Source organism: Panthera pardus, unplaced genomic scaffold, assembly GCF_024362965.1.
Source record: "Panthera pardus isolate Hobbes unplaced genomic scaffold, ASM2436296v1 HiC_scaffold_16, whole genome shotgun sequence".
In the NCBI taxonomy this organism is placed as follows: Eukaryota; Metazoa; Chordata; class Mammalia; order Carnivora; family Felidae; genus Panthera; species Panthera pardus.
In genome coordinates, this window is record NW_026526721.1 from 69,840,122 (window position 1) to 69,856,848 (window position 16,727).

Sequence of the window (16,727 nt, forward strand, 5' to 3'; positions counted from 1 at the left end):
CTTACATCCGGCTCTGCGCTGGCAGTGGGGAGCCTGCTTAGGATTCTCTCTCTCCCTCTCTTTCTCTGCCCTTCCCCCACTCACTCTTACTCTCTCTCTGAAATTAATTAATTAATGGGTTAAGATAAAATCCATTAATTCAGTATACCTACTAGTAGGTCAAATAAGAAAAACCATATCATCACCTCACTGGGTAATAAAAAGGCATTTGACCAAATTCAAAACCCATCCTGATTTAAAAAAAAAAAAAAATCAGAAACTAAGATTAGAAGGGAATTTCTTTACCATCGTAAAGCTTACTTATTTCAAACCAAGACCAGTCCTTTCTTTCCCATTAATCTGGGGAGGGGTCTCCCGAGGGGGGTGCTAAACTGCAGTGGTGAAGTTAAATTCGCTGCCCCCTCAACTCCCTAACCCACACCTGCACCCACCCTTCTTCAATCTTGCGAACCTTGAAACTTATCATTCTTTTCTTTTCCTTCTTCTCAGAAACATCAAGGACACAGTTCTTTTGACCAAGAGGAGAGGATGTTGGTATTTCTCTGAATGAACATGGCTCTCTGTTCAGCTCTCATAGCACTAAGGACCCACTAGTCTCTTCTGGTCATTGCCCTGAATTTCAAGAAGAGAGAATGTCCACTGAACTGATGGAAAAAAGAGAAACCCAGGGCCACCAGCCCTAGAAAGAAGGGTCCAAACTGTAAGGGGAAAAACAGCCAGAAAAGATTAAAAGGGAGAGTGGAGGGGGAAAATATAGGGAACTCCATGAAATACCATAAAAACAACTATTGTAAGACCTCTTGAAACCCTAGCATTTCCCCAATTTGCTAGTTTTAACTCCCTGCTTCTCCTTTGCCACTAGCAGTAAAACAACAGAAATAGACACAGGGAGCTGCACTTAGTCACCACGAGGGACACTAAAGGGAACAAATACCATCTGGGATTAGAATGGCCACCGGGGTGGAAGGGAGGAGACCCTAGCAGGACCAGAGATGCTGGGAAGAAAGGAGGAAGGGCTTTGGAGGCCCAGAGAGAGTAAAGTCAGATGCTTTCCCCCAGCTCAATGCTGCACTCTGGGCTCCTGGGCACCACCAGCCGTCTTGCTGAGCCCCTGCCACACCCACAGAGCTGGGGGACTCCAATCTCACTGCCAGGACTGCAACAGGACCTCCTGGGTGCAAGCCCTGGACTCAGAACGCATTTCGCTGGAGAAACAAGCTGGGATAGCATGCATAACCTCATTTCAGCAGAAGAGCCCTTCCCAGGTCCAAACACTAACCAAGAAGGTCTTTGAATCCAGCCCACTGGGAATTTGGGCCTGCCTGCCTCCTGCTTGCACTGACAAGTTCCTTTCTCATTTTAAAGTGAATCCACTCACTTGATGACTTTTAAATAGGCTTAAAAAAATATGTAGGCAGGAAGAGTTTCAAAATGCCAGTTCCACTTTGTGGTCAAATCTCCTTACGTGTCAGAAACTCAAATGGGGATGGAGGGATCAAATCCAGAATGAAAGTGACTTTCCCCCTGCTCTCCTTATCAAGTACAAATTCAGGCCCTAGAGGCACCTGGGATGGCTCAGCCGGTTAAGAGGTGACTCTTGATTTCGGCTCAGGTCATGATCTCATGGTTCATGGGTTCATGGTTCATATGGCTCTGTCAGAGCATGAGGCCTGCTTGGGATCCTCTGTGTCCCTATCTCTGCCCCTCCCTCTCTCTCAAAAAGAAATAAATGTTAAAAAATTAACAAAAAAATTCAGGTCCTTGTGGCACACCATCTCCTTTGACACCCAAAATCATTTCCATAAAATCATGGGAGTTGAAGACCCTCAGAGCTAGAACTGTTTTAAAATGAGCTGGCCAAGTCAGCTCATTTTAGAGATGAAAACATGAGAAAACAGGAGTCAGTGACTTGAAACAAGGAGCCCCGTCTGCCAGAAAGAGGTCAGAAGGGGTGCTGGTTAGCAAGTGCCCAAATCGGGGACCTGCCTGGCAATCCCTGACCCAGCCCAGGCTCAGGGCAGTGTGACCAGTGAGCTCTGGGATCTCCTTGAGGAGATCTATAACAGGCTCTCAATCAGAAAAGAATTTGAGGTCAGCTGTCTTATTCGTGTCTCTGCTTAGATGCACAGAAATTCACAAAGACCACTTTCTAAATACCAGGGCCCCATTCATCACTGAGCTTTAGGAACTTGGGTGGAGGGTCTTGAGCTCAAGGCAATAAGGCTCCTCAGTGCGGACCCAGACAGACTGGGCTCTGGTCTTCTGTTTTGTCAGCCTACAAGAGCTTGGAGGTAATACTGAAGAGGCTCAAAGGATGGGACAGACATCTGCTATGAAAACATACTGAACAACTGTAAAATACGTGTTGTCCTGATTTCCTAATTGATTCCATTATTACATATTGAGAAGCAACAGTAAAGTAGTTGTGCTGCCCTCGAAATGATTCCTCTAAAATTAGGCTCCTGGGCCAAATTCAAATTCAAGAAAGCCTGCACGAAGCATGTACTAAATGCCAAGCTCTGCACTAGGGGATTCTAGAAATACAGAGATGAATGAGCCTTGCTCCCCGGGAGCTCAGTGTACCAGGTAACAGGGACCAGACAGGCACTCCAGGAACCAAAAGCATAGGTTGTGCGCTGACACCCACCACAGCACCAGAGCTCTTCCTTTGGCATTTCTCCTCTCTCCACCTATTAATATTTCAGAGTTTGGATTTGGCTGGATGAGTCACTCGGCACCAACAGCATTTTGAAAGGACGGAAGCAATGAATAAAAAGCTAAACAGCTAGAGTTCCCAAATGTCAGAGTGTCGTGTCTAGGTCATGGAAATAGGCACTAGTGGCCCAGACGATGGCCACATCTTTTCTTGGTTTGCACTGTGACTATTTCCAGTCCAACTGCAACTGCCTGCAGCCCTTAACACCCCCGAAGCCAGGGTTTAGTGCAAACCATAATCTAAAAATATGCTCTCCTTCCGAAACTCATTGACTCACCCCTCTCTTTCATCAATCATATCCAGGCAGCTACCACGTCCGGTCGATCATTCCTTCAAGATGCATGAAATGTTGCTTTTAATCCAGCCCTTCCTGCCTGCCCTCTCTGGCCCCACAATGCCCAAGCCAGGCCCTCTGCACTGAGTCTAGATTCCTGCAGTGGCTTCCTGCCAGCCTCCCTCCATGCAGTCTCTCCCCATCTCTGTCCACCCCACATGTCCAAGGTCAGACAACACCTGCTACAGCACACATCCAGCAGGTGGAATTTCCTGATCCAAAACATTCAGTGGGTTAACAGAAATGAGTACCAAGCTAGAATAACCCTATACTGGCAGGGAGAGAGGGGACATGACACTATTCAGCCGGGAGAGTGGGAAAAGCATCGTGAGTATATAGGGTGTGTTCTCACCCTAGAAAGCACATTAACAGTAACAGATCGTAACATTCAGAATGGTTCATGTGTGTGTCATCTTCATGATTCAAGCAAGAAGCGGGGTTTCTCATGATCCTAAATTACATTTTAGTCACTGTTGTCAAGACAACAGAAAATAAAGACATTTCATTATTGTTGTTTTCTTTTTTAAAAAGTGGCAACGGGGGCGCCTGGGTGGCGCAGTCGGTTAAGCGTCCGACTTCAGCCAGGTCACGATCTCGCGGTCCGTGAGTTAGAGCCCCGCGTCAGGCTCTGGGCTGATGGCTCGGAGCCTGGAGCCTGTTTCCGATTCTGTGTCTCCCTCTCTCTCTGACCCTCCCCCGTTCATGCTCTGTCTCTCTCTGTCCCAAAAATAAAATTAAAAAATTAAAAAAAAAAAAAAAAGAAAAAGTGGCAACGATGGAGTGCCTCTCCTCATATCCTGAACCACGCCCCCCATACTTCTCATACAATAGATGAAATGTTTCTGGTACAAAATCTAGCAACTATTTGTTGGTCCAAAGATGTTACCATGAACTGTAAATATATGTCTCAGGAAGGCCAGTTCCCTTCTTAGACTACCTTTCTGAACATCACACATCTGCAGAACACCCCGCTTGACAGATATGACTTGTATTTTTAAAACAAATTCATATATTTGCATATAATATGCAGTTTTAAAAAAGAATGCGCATGCTCCCTATATACTGATACGAACCTTACCTCGATATATTAAGTTGCAAATAAAAGGCAAATAAAATATACAACAGTGTGTATAGTGCTTTCAACAAACATAGGGGAGGAATATTTGCTTTTTAATTTTTTTAAGTTTATGTATCCATTTTGAGAGAGAGAGAGCGTGAGAGAGCAAGGGAGGGGCAGCGAGAGAGCGAGACAGAGAATCCCAAGCAGCACTGTCAGGGCAGAGCCTGATGTAGGGCTTGAACTCACAAACCACAAGATCGTGACCTGAGTCAAAATCAAGAGCCGGAGGCTTAACCTACTCAGTCAACCAAGTGCCCCAGGGGAGGGATATCTGTAACATACGTGTAGAAAACACCCTGGATACATAAGAAACCTAACAGGGGTAATATGTGAGGGAAGGAGTCAGGGCAATATGCTAGACTGATGGGCACTGAGAATGGAAAACAGATTTCTCACTGTACAATTGTTATACTATAAAAAAAAAAATCATGTGACTATAATACCTATTCAAATAATAATTTTTAAAAAGGCAGTTGATTACCTCTATGGCCTTCTCCAAAAACCATAACTCCAGCCTAATCATGAGGAAAAACATCAGACAATCTACAAAATATCTCCTCAAAACTGTCAAAGTCATCAGGGTGCCTGGGTGGCTCAGTGGCTGAGTGTCCGACCTCAGCTCAAGTCATGATCTCACCACATGTGAGTTTGAGCCCCGCATTGGGCTCTGTGCTGACAGCTCAGAGCCTGGAGCCTGCTTCAGATTCTGTCTTTTCCTCTCTCTCTACCCCTCCCCGACTCATGCTCTGTCTCTGTCTCTCAAAAATGAACATTAAAAAACATTTTTTTAAACTGTCAAGGTCATCAAAAACAAGAAAAGACTGAGAAACTGTCACAGTTCAAAGGAGACTGAGACAAGGCAACTCAATTTATGTGGCATTCTGAATGGGATCCTAGAACAGAAAAGGGGCATTGGGTAAAAACTAAAGAAATCAGACTAAAGTATGAACCTCAGCGGTACCTGGCTAGCTCCATGAGTAGAGTATGTGACTCACAACCTCTGGGTTGTGAGTTCAAATTTTTTCTTTTTTTTTTTTTCTTAAGTGGGCCTGGGGCTTATTAAAAAAAAAAAAATTAAATAAAATAAAGTATGAACTGGGGCACCTGGGTGGCTCAGTCGGTTAAGCGTCTGACTTTGGCTCTGGTCATTATCTCTCAGTTTATGAGTTCGAGCCCTGCATCGGGCTCTGTGCCAACAGCTCAGCCCCTGGAGCCTGCCTCAGATTCTGTGTCTCCCCCTCTCTCTGCCCCTCCCCTGCTCATGCTCTGTGTCTCTCTATCTCTCAATAATAAATAAACGTTAAAAAAAATTATTACAGGGGCGCCTGGGTGGCTCAGTCGGTTAAGCGTCCGACTTCAGTTCAGGTCACGTTCTCACGTTCTGTGAGTTCGAGCCCCGCGTTGGGCTCTGGGCTGATGGCTCAGAGCCTGGAGCCTGCTTCCAGTTCTGTGTCTCCCTCTCTCTCTGCCCCTCCCCCGTTCATGCTCTGTCTCTCTCTGTCTCAAAATAAATAAACGTTAAAAAAAAAATTAAAAAAAATTATTACAAAAATAAAGTGTGAACTGTAGTTAATAATAATGTATCAATGTGGCTGATTAATTGTAAAAAACATACGGTACTAAGGTAAGATGCTAATAATAGGCAAACTGGGTGTGGGGTATATAGGAACTCTCTGTACTATCTTCTCAATTTTCCTGTATATCTAAAACTGATTTACGTTTTTAGAAAATTGAGGGGTTTTTTAAAGACCACTGAAACCATGGGGTAGTGGAGTGGGGATGGGAGGGGGGATCCATTGTGGCTGTATTAGGAACCTAAAGGTAAATAAGGCCTGGGTAATTTGCCACGCAGTATGTGAGGGGGACACCCGGCCCCTAGTGTAACAGAATGTGCTGTGGGAGCAAGGGAAGGACAGGCCAATTCCACCTACCCAAAGGGGGCAGAGTAGGCTTCACAGAGGAGGGGACATTTGGGCTGGAATTATGGGAAGAGGCTATCCTGGACACAAAAGATCCAAGTACTTGTTCTGCCACTTACTGGCCACATGACCTTGGGCAAGCCACTTACTCTTTCCAGGCCTCAGCATTCTCATGCAAACAATTCAGGGGGTGCAATACACGGCCTCTATCATATATTCCAGCTCAAAAAATCTTGCCAAGACTCAAGCTCATCCGTCCATTCAACAAATATGACCCAGGCAATATCCTAGGCAGAGGCCACAGTGATAAACAAAATCAACAGAACTCTCTGCCCTCACGGTGCTTCCGGTTGGGGGAGAATCCTCATTGGGGGTTGGGGGGAGAGGGCACTGACAGTGAACAAGATCAGTAAGTACACGAGATGACAATGAGGGCTGAGGAGAAAAATTAAGGAAAGAAAAGAGACAGGAAGGATGTGGGGCAGGAGGTTTAGTTGCGAGTGGCCAGGGACAACTTGCTGAGCAGGAGACTGCCAAGAAAGGGCTGCAAGGTGGAGGCAGCATGCCCTATGGATATCTGGGGAGACAGTACCCCAGGCCCAGAGAGGGGCCCGCTGTGCAGCATGGGTGGCGTGCTGGAAGAAAAGGGAGAGCCAAGTGCGCCAGCGGGAGTGGTGAGAAAAATAAAGTCGGGGAAGTCAGAGTTCCCAGAGAGGCCTGGCAGGCCACTGTCAGGACTTCTGGAAGCCACTGGAGGGTTTTAAGCAGAGTGCATGATCTGACTTGAGTTTTAACAGAATCACTCTGAGTGAGAGCTGAGGATAGGTAAAGGGGACAAGAGCAGGAGCAGGCCCCAGCTATACGAAACAAGCAAGCATCTCAGAAACTCTGGTGGTGTTAGGGGAGGAGAGTGAGTGAGGGAGGGAATCCAGTAAGGAGGGTAGGCCACACTACCTGCCCCTCCAGCATCCACCACAGGGGATGTGTCAAGGCCTGTCTATGAGCAAACTTTTCACCAGGTGGCCCAGGAATCAAACCCTGCATTCAACAGAAGCAAGAAGAAGCCTCACAAACAAATAGGGCCTATAAATAACGTGTTCCTTTACATTTATAAAGGCCATTAATCCCATTCCAAGTGGAAAGAAAGCAAACAAACTATAGCAGTGGGCTTTTTGAAGCTTCACCCCCAGCCAACAGAAAATACCTGTGAAAAGAGATGTCCGCGCCACCCCCCCCCCCCCTCCACGAACCCAGCTGCACACTGCCACATGAAAAGGACACTATTATTTAGGCAGTAATTGTTCCACATTACTGATATCGTGAAAACTTTTCAGAGTATTTCCATGAGCCAGCTCAAGAAGAGAAACTAGTTACCAGGGTAGGCAGGCACAAAAAGCCTTTTGCCAAGTATTTAGGTATTTTAATTCTCCGTTGCCTCAGTAGCTAAATAAGCACGGAGAACAAGCAGGAGGAGAATACTAATTAGAGCTAATTAGACCCTGCCCTCTTCTGCCTCAATCCCCTTTATAAAAAGCCCCCCTCCCCCCGACTCAAGGATGATGGAGCTAAAATGTAAATACCCAGGGTAAACAGCAGTCTCCAGACCAAGCCCACTGTTTGCATTTCACTGCCCCGTTATTGCTAGACCCAGGCCTGGTTACCTGAAGAGAGCTACAAACCCAAGGCCGAACTCCAGCAGCCCCCTCACAGGCCATGAAACATGTGGTGGAGGAGAGAGCACTGTCAGCAGGAGCCCACTAAATAGAGTACAGGGCTCTCCTAGGATTCAGAGCATTCTAACTGGCAGGGCATTCACTAAAGGAACATATGATTTTTTTTTTTTTTTAATAAACTATGATAGTAAACATGACTCCAGTCCTGCAGCAGGATCAATACCACACTCCTCCCCTTCCCTCTCAGGGAGCAAAGGCCTCACCCCAGAGAAGCCCTTCTCTGGTTTTGTGGGAAGACCATGTCCTCAAGTCCTGTCCAGAGGCTCTTGGCCATGGGATAAGGAGAGCAGGAGATAACTCTGAATAGAAGAGGGCTGGTCAACCTGCCAGAGACTTGTTTGAAATGAGTCCTCTTAAATTAAAAGTCTGCTTCCTGCTGGATTAAGCACAGGGATGGAAGTGTAGTGAAAGCAACAGACGTGCAACTTGGCCACAGGTCCAGGGACACCCAGGCAGGCATGGCCCTGTGGGTCACCTCTTTCTTTCACTGGGCAATGAAGGTTTTTCTTTCCAGTCACGTTCCTAGGAGCGAGACAGAAACAAGCTCTGGGAAAAGTACCTGTGGGGCCTCAAGAAAAAAAGAAAAGGGAAGGAAAAGAAAAACTGTTTCAAAGTCTGTGTGAAGCCAGCTCAGCAACCCTGGGGCACTAGGAGAAATCACACAAATATGTGTCAGTCTCTTCTAACCTTGAGAGGCTCCGGGGCTAAGAGGGAGGTGACCGGTCTGGAGGCCAGTGATGAGCTTGCTCCATCATGGCCCTGCTGGCCCACAGCAGGCTGGCTGAGCTCTAGCAGGCAGCAGCAGAAGAAAAGGGAATTCAGAAGGAGTTGGAAATAAACCACCAAGACTCAATGCTTTTCTCCCTACCTAAACTGCATCATGTAGGACAAAGGGCACTAGACCAAAAAGCTTTTGAGATCCATCAGTGGATAAGGAAGAGTGGGCAAGTCACTTTGCCCTTTTGGGCCCATTCGGAAAATGGACATCACTGTGAAGATGCATATGAACTGTGAAAAACGGAAATCACAATGCAAATGGAAAGCAATATATTAAAAGAATTCTTCACAAATGGAAACATTTGAGTTTTTATTAGAATCGCAGAAGGTCAAGCTGTAAGGCAACTTAGAAATCATCTCCTTTAGCAGTTGCCAAACTTTGGGATTTCACAGAACATTGCGAACAAAACAGGGGCGCCTAGGTGGCTCAGTCAGTTAAGCGTCTGACTTTGACTCAGGTCATGACTCACAGTTTGTGGGTCTGAGCCCTGCATCGGGTTCGCACTGACAGGGCAGAGCCTGCTTGGGATTCTCTCTCTCTGCCCTCCCCCCACTTGTGTGCTCATGAGCTCTCTCTCTCTCCCTCTCTCTCTCCAAATAAATAAACTTAAAAAAAAAAAAAAAAAGAACAGAAGAAACAGAAAAAGAGGAGGGGAAATTTATACAGGATTGCTAGATTTTTTATTTTGCCAAAAAGAAAAACTACCCTCTGTCACCACTATAAATCACTAAAAAAATAAAATAAATGAAACCAACTATACCAACCAAAAATAAAAAAGACATCATTTCAAATTAAAGGGCAGTCCTGTGAGGCAGGGGACCACTGACAAAGATAAACTCCTGTGTGTGCCACAAGCTGCCATCCTTCTCTGAGCTGTATTTCCCTGAGAACCCATGAAAACATCAGCGATGGGCACTGGTTGCCAGATGGGTGTTTGGAAACCACTGATCTACTCCAAGTTCTACAGTGATTATTTTCCCATAAAAGATATCTTGCTCCAGTATTAAGTTTGCATTAGGGCCTAAAGGAGTTTTTGTTTGCCCAGAACCCTCCTCCTGCTCAGAGGTAAACCTCCAGGTCTTCATGTAAATGAGGCCCCGTAGGGGACTAGTGCCCTCTCCCTTGGCAGCCAGGCACAAGAGCAATCCAGTATCGTGGGCCTGCTAGAGAATGAAGCAATAAAGGACACAATTATTTCCTCCGGGAAAGGAGAAAAGCTAGAGCTTCCTGATTTTTTGGTAGGGGCTCGGGGTGGCTTATCTGTCTGTCAGCCCCTGCGCAAAAACGGAGCATCCTTCCTCTGGGGCCTCCTAACTGCCACATCCACTCTCGTCCCAACTCGGAAAACTTAAGCAGGTAAGTGAGGGCTCCTCACACAGCCTCCAGCCCCTGGCAGTATCGCGCCAAAGCAATAGCACACCTCCTGCCCTCCGCCCCAGAATCCTCCAGAGTTAGGGGAATGTTCCGGGGCGAGTGTTTCGTGTATCTCGGGATAAACCCAGGCAGGAGTCAGGTCGGTAAGTCCCAGGTGGGGCTGTGACTTGGGACGCCGGTGTCCCAAGGGTTTGGCGGTGGCTTCGGGAGGAAGCAAGGGGATTAAACTTTAGAAGAAGGCCGTTAAACTGGGTGCTGTGAAACTCTAGGATGCGCTTAGGGGCCCCGAGCACCCGCAGTTCGAAGAGACAAGCCCTCCGGAGTAGCCGTGGCTCCAGCAAGGACTCCGGCTCTCGCGCCCCCCTCGCTGCCCTTCGCCTTCTGGGGACCAGGGCACTGGCGGCATCCCTCGGCGCCTCCCCGCAGCCCGCCCGCCCCCGGCCGTCCACAAGGGCCGCTTTGTGCCCGGGAGCGCGGCGCCCCGGCCCCCACGCAGGGCTGGCGGCGGCCCTCCCCGGGCAGAGGGCGCGGGCGCACGCGGGCCGGTCAGCAGCCGGGCAAGGCTGTTTACACAGGAAGGGGAGACTCCTCCTCGGCCCGGGACTGACCGGCGGCCGACGACAGCGCGCCGGGGCGGCTGCTGGCTGCGCGCGGGGTGGCGCACGCACCTCGCGAGCCCCCCACCGGGCGGCACCCCGCCGCTCGCCCCCTGGGGCGGGGGGAGCCCGGAAGACGCTCCCCCACCCAGACAGCGCCCCTCGCCCCGCCCTCCACGCCGCCGGCGGGAGGCTCCGAGCGGGACAAAGTTTCTCTGCGCGGCGGGCGACGCGGCTTACCTGGGAGGCTGGGCACCAGCGCGCAGAGCCCGAGCAGGCAGGCGTACAGGGGCGCCGGGGCCCGCGGCATGGTGGGGGCGCCCGGCCTCAGCGGCGGCGCGGACGGCGGGCTCCGCGGGGGCCCGGGGCCGAGGCCGGAGCGCGGGGGGCGAGGGCCGGGGGCCGCAGCCGCATGCCCGGCTCACAGCCCCCCTGGCCGGGCGGGAGGAGCTGGCGGCTGCGCTGGCCGGCGCCCCGCCACCACCATCCCTCCCGCAGTGCTCGCAGCCGAGTCCCGGGGCTGCCGGGGGATCGCGGCTCGGGACGGCCCCGGCGGGCGGCTCTGGGCCGGGGAGGGGCGCGCTCCGCGCTGGGGCCGCGACTTGGGCTCCGGGACGCGCCGCCACACTCTGCCCTCCGCCTCCGCCCCTTCCCTTCCTCCCTCCGGCCCGCCAGGCTCCACTTTCCTCCCTCCTCTCTCCTCCCCTTCTCCCCCCTCTAAGCCCCCGCTCGGCTGCCACACGGTCAGTTTACGGCGGGGCGGGGCGGGGCGAGCTCCGGGCCGGGCCAGCTCCGCCCCGAGCGGGGACCCGCCCGGGGACGCGGAGCCCGGGGCGCCCAGGTGCAAGTCCCTTATGCCGCGCTTACTGGGGGCCCCGGGGGAGCGAAGTCGCTAAGGAGGGTCTCGCTCTGCTTTCTTAGCAGCCTGGCGCCACAGGGAAAGACGGGCACGCTCCAAGGGGCGAACCGCGATTACTTTGAATTGCTAGACTTCGAGACGGAGAGCAGGTATGGTGAGATCCTGCCTTGGCCGTCTGGCTCTCCCAAAGTCGCACCTCCAGCAGCTCTATCGCCCCGAGGAGAGACGGAGGCGCCTGCGGGTGTAATAAGAGGAGACGCGCTGGATCTCGAAGGGAGGGCATGTGGGGCGTGGAGGCACATGTAAAGCCCACTTTTCCCTCAGAAGCGCTTTGCCGTTTTCGAGGATTCGAGCCTGGACGATATGCCGCTAGCCTTCCTCATCCCTGGCAGTTTCCGTGAAGCTAAACTGATAAACTCAGAAACAGGTGCCCAGGCTTTCACCTTATCCTTCAGCAGAGTTGGTTCTGAACTTACCAGTAGCAATTGGGGAGCTTCCCCTGACAGCGCGTGAGAAGGGACAGGTGGCCTTGAGCTGGGCCACGATGAATGGGTTAAGACTGGAATGGTTTATAGGCAAGAGGAGGAGAGGCAGTCTTCATGTAAAAGGCAATAGAAAAGGGCATGTCTAACGCGGACAGAGAACAGTGCTAGCAAGGCACGGCACTAAACTACCTTGTTAACTCACATAATCGTCCCCAAAACCCTACTGTTATCCGGATGAGAAAACTGAGGCACAGAGGTGTTAACTTGCCAGAAGAAGTGACAGACCTGGGATGCCTGTCCAAAGGTTCAGAATGCCTTTACTAAAAACGGAAGCAGTTAAGGAGTAAAGAGCAAAGTGGCAGCTCCCAGAGGCCAGGCAGGAGATAGTTCTGACTGCCCAGATTAAGGAGTTTGCAATTTAATATGCATGCCCCTTTCCCCTCCCAGACTCTGCTGGGGTGGTGCCCTGATGCCCAAGGATGTAAACTTCCTCTTGGAGTATACTGGGCCTAGATGAAAAGCTCCAAATTTCACTGAAGGCCAGGATTTTGTCCTTAAACTGCATGCAAACATTGGATTCTACAATATCCCCATGTTTGTTCTGATGTAAAAATCGTACTTATCCCCAAATATTTTCCAAGAGAATTGGTGCTGCAGAGCGCCCCCCCGCCCAGCCCCCTTCGAGGTCTATCTAGTGTCTTCCTGCCTCTCAGGGGAATGGCCTTGGGAGCTACTCTTATCCAACCTTGGGAGGCAATGGTCATAAATAATGGGAAGCTAGAGAAGACAGTTTGAACCGAGAACTGTCATGTGCCAAGTGGTGATTTCAGATTTGTCTGGCAAAGATGGAAAGATGGATTAGATGGAAGTAAAGTTAAGTCTCAAAAACTGGGTAAATATTGCATTGATAAGTACAGTAATTTGTATGTATCAAGCATTCTCTGAGTTTAGGCCTTTTGATGTCCGATCTTCTGTGCATCACTTCCCCCACCCCCAACACAGTGTTTCCCAGTTCAGACCCTTATTTGCTTATGTGAAATAAGCTAGACACAAAAGGAAAAATATTGTGTGATTCTGCTGATATAAGAAACCTAAAATAGGCCAATTCTTAGAGTCAGAATGTATAATAGCAGTTACTAGGGGCTGGAGAGAGGGGGGAATGGGGAGTTATTAATGGGTACAGGCCTAACACAGACCCCTGTTTACCAGGACTGCACCTGGAAAGTGCTGCAATCAAGTCTGCCCCTATCCCATCCCACCTGGTAGTTCCCAACCTGCCCAGACCTGCCATAAGCCGCCGAGTCCCAAATGATGACAGCATTCTTCCATGCTCCATTATCTTAGAACTATTTTGCAAATGCCTTTTCTAATTCCTCTGAAGCTTTTTGTTTCTAGTTTGCGCCTTTTACCCTGTCCTAGAACTCTTCATTTCATTATGCTGGGGGATGGAAGTCCCCTTCAAATGCTTTGCCTTCCTCTAAGGGGCAGAGTCAGGGTGTACAGATGCACCTGCTCAGAAAGGGAGACCCGCAGCAGTGCCCAAGGCGTCTGGAACGGCTTCCCTTCTGCTGGGAGCACATCCCATTGCCAATCACTGCTGAGCTGCCGGGCCCAAAGAAGACCCCTGGTTGGCTTGGGGTTCACTCTCAAGGTTTGAGCAAGGATAACCCAGAGAAATGTTACGTGTCTTCTAGTGTTAAAACAAGGTTAGTTCTTCAAAAAGTTAAACACAGAGGGGCACCTGGGTGGCTCAGTCGATTAAGCCTCCGACTTCGGCTCAGGTCACGATCCCACGGTCTGTGAGTTCGAGCCCTGCGTCGGGCTCTGGGCTGATGGCTCAGAGCCTGGAGCCTGCTTCCGATTCTGTGTCTCCCTCTCCCTCTGCCCCTCCCCCACTCATGCTCTGTCTCTCTCTCTCTCTCTCTCCCTCTGTGTCAAAAATAAATAAACATTTAAAAAAGTTAAACACAGAATTACCCATATGATCCAGCAACTGCTGTTCTGGGGATATACCCAGAATAATTGAAAAAAAAAAAAAAAGGACTCAAACAGCTGTATACCCGTGTTCAAAGCAGCAGTATTCAAAATAGCCAAAAGGTGGAAACAACTCAGATGTCCATGGACAGATGAGTGGATAAACAAAATGTAGTATCTACATACACTGGACTATTATTTAGCCTTAGAAAGGAATTCAATTCTGACACGTGCTATAACACAGATAAACTGTGGAGCATCTGGGTGGGTCAGTCTGTTGAGCATCACACTTCAGCTCAGGTCATGATGTCACAGTTTGTGGGTTCAAGCCCCGCATCAGGCTCTGTGCTGACCGCTTGCTCAGAGCCAGGAGGCTGCTTCAGATTCTGTGTCTCCTTCTCTGCCCCTCCCCCACTCACACTTTGTCTCACTCTGTTTCTCAAAAATAAATAAATGTAAAAAAAAAATTAAAAAAAAAACACAGATAAACTGTGACAACATGCCGAGTGAAATAAGCAAGACACAAAGGACAAATATTATACGATTCTACATATTTGAGGTATCGAGAATAGCCCAATTCAGAGCGGGGAGGGATGGGGAATTATTAATTAATGGCTATAAATTTCCAGTTTGGGGTAATGGAAAAGTTCTGGGAATGAATGGATTGTAGTGATGGCTGCACAACACTGTGAGCGTACTTAATGCCACTGAACTGTGCACTTTAAAATGGCTAAAATGGTAAATTTTATGTAATGTATATTTTGCCATAATTTAAAAAATAGTTAAAAAATCAGATTAGTTAAAACTTTTCTAATTCACAGTTCAGATTTACGTGCCAACTCATTCCCATAGTGAGTTGGCACATTGTGAAATTCAATCTATAATCCAGATCAAAAAATTTTTGCCGATACATAGTTGTAATTTAATATGCAGGTCATTATTCAAGGTGAGAGGAGACGACAACAACACTGGGGTGTTCACATTAGTTTAGATAATATGCTTCATTTCCTCTGCTTTTAACAGTCCTGCCTATGATTTGTCACAGTGCAAGAAATGAATGACCCTGGTGACAGAATGTTACAAAATTCCTTTGCAGCAATTGATAGGACTATGAAACATGTACAACATTTTCTTTAAAGTTAATATTAACTTTTTATTTTAAAAATACCAAATTCTAGGGGTGGCGGGGTGGCTCAGTCGGTTGGGCGTTCAACTTTGGCTCAGGCATGATCTCACAGTTCACGAGCTGGAGCCCTGCGTCAGGCTCTGTGCTGACAGGTCAGAGCCTGGAGCCTGCTTCAGGTTCTGTCTCTCCCTCTCTCTCTGTCCCTCCCCCACTCGCACTGTCTCTGTCTCTCTCTCTCTCTCTCTCTCTCAGAAATAAAGTAAACATTGAAAATTTAAAAAAAATACCAAATTATATTTCTTTAAAAAAATATTTATTAGTTTTTGGGAGAGCAAAAATGGGGGGACGAGCAAAGAGAGGGGAACAGAGGATCTGAAGGGGGCTGATAGGCTGACAGCAGCGGGCCCAATGTGGGGTCAAACCCACAAACCGCGAGATCATGATCTGAGCTGAAGTCAGATGCTCAACCAACTGAGCCACCCAGGTGGCTCCCCGAATTCGATTTCTTTTTATAGGAAAATGTTCTTTATAGGTTTTTCTCCTCCTGTGCACCATGGTCCTGGGGTTAGGAAAATATAACCCCTATACGGGCTCTCAGAGTTTACAGCCACTAGGGGACCACCAAGGACACAGCTAGAGGCAATGTCGAGGTAATGGGTACACACGGGAGATAGGCACATGACAAGCCGTGGTGAGCACACCAGGTTCCATTTTGGTGAAAATAGCCTACGATGTTAACTGGCCTATAGTAGATCCCTGTTATTTTTGTTTGTTTTTGGGTTAAGCACTCACATTGGGGTTATGCCAAGCCTGAGGTGGATAGAATTTCACATGAAGAAATGGAATACAAAACAGGTCTTGACAGAAATTTTCAACAATAAGGAATGGGCTTTCTGTTTGTTGTTGCTCTTAATGTAAAAATGTAGCCGTAAGTCATAGAAATGTCACATTTCTCTGAGGCTAAGAAGCATATGCAAGCATTTTAAACTCATTTATGAAGTAGCTAGCATGCTCTTGCTAAATAAGCTGCATGTTTTCAGCCCTCGTCCTGTTCATATAATTATCAATTCTGAAAACACTCATTATTATATCTTTCTGAGAGCAATTTTTCAAAGGTTAGTTTTGAAAATATTTTTAAGATTATCTATTCCAGAGGGAATATCTGTTTTCTGGCTTTCATGAACTGAAACATTTAAAAATAATATCCGTAAATTAAATTACAGTGAAAAGTTGTTGTTTTTCAACTAATTTTGGCATGTGTGTTTTCTTTTCAGAAAACTTGTCTTTAAAATTATCCGTAGGGCTTGGACCCCAAGGAGACTGCTGGAGTCCTTCCCTAAATGTGCCTTCTCCACGCCAGCAAAGCCATCACGATATGTTTCTTTCTTTCTAGAAGTTACTTCACACCACCTAAAGGCATGGATTCTTTTCCAGTTGTTTCAATAAAATTACAATGAATGAATACAAGCACACACACACACACCCCACACCTTTTAAATTAATCACGTCTAGAGACCTGGAGAGTAAGTGGCAAGAAAAAAGGAGCGAGCAGGGGATGGGGGGAAGGGGCACAGAGCAGGTGCGGTCCATGCAGATGTGGCCTGGGGAAATGCCACAGAGTAGGAGGATGGGACAGAAGGCAGTGAACATAGGCAGGGATGGAGACATCTGAAGACAGGAGGGAAGAAGCCAGTAACTTGGGAATGCTCCTGG

General features: G+C 48.4%; 1 protein-coding gene and 1 long non-coding RNA gene across 3 annotated transcripts in view; one reads left to right on the top strand and one right to left on the bottom strand.

The window, feature by feature from the left end:
- The window catches only part of ITGB5 (integrin subunit beta 5), a 122,453-nt gene extending 111,243 nt beyond the window's left edge, over nucleotides 1-11,210 (bottom strand). The window contains exon 1 of one of the 2 annotated variants that reach the window (XM_053903460.1): nucleotides 10,811-11,210. In XM_053903460.1, coding sequence (XP_053759435.1) covers nucleotides 10,811-10,880 — 70 coding nt within the window. In that variant the 5' untranslated portion in view covers nucleotides 10,881-11,210. The remainder of the gene's footprint in view (nucleotides 1-10,810) is intronic. The other variant, XM_053903459.1, reaches the window with a different exon arrangement.
- On the top strand, nucleotides 9,643-14,287 carry LOC109266513 (uncharacterized). The gene is made up of 3 exons (XR_008422467.1): nucleotides 9,643-9,960; nucleotides 11,495-11,856; nucleotides 13,124-14,287. It is a non-coding gene; the product is annotated as an uncharacterized LOC109266513 (long non-coding RNA).
- The last annotated feature ends 2,440 nt before the right edge of the window (nucleotides 14,288-16,727 follow it).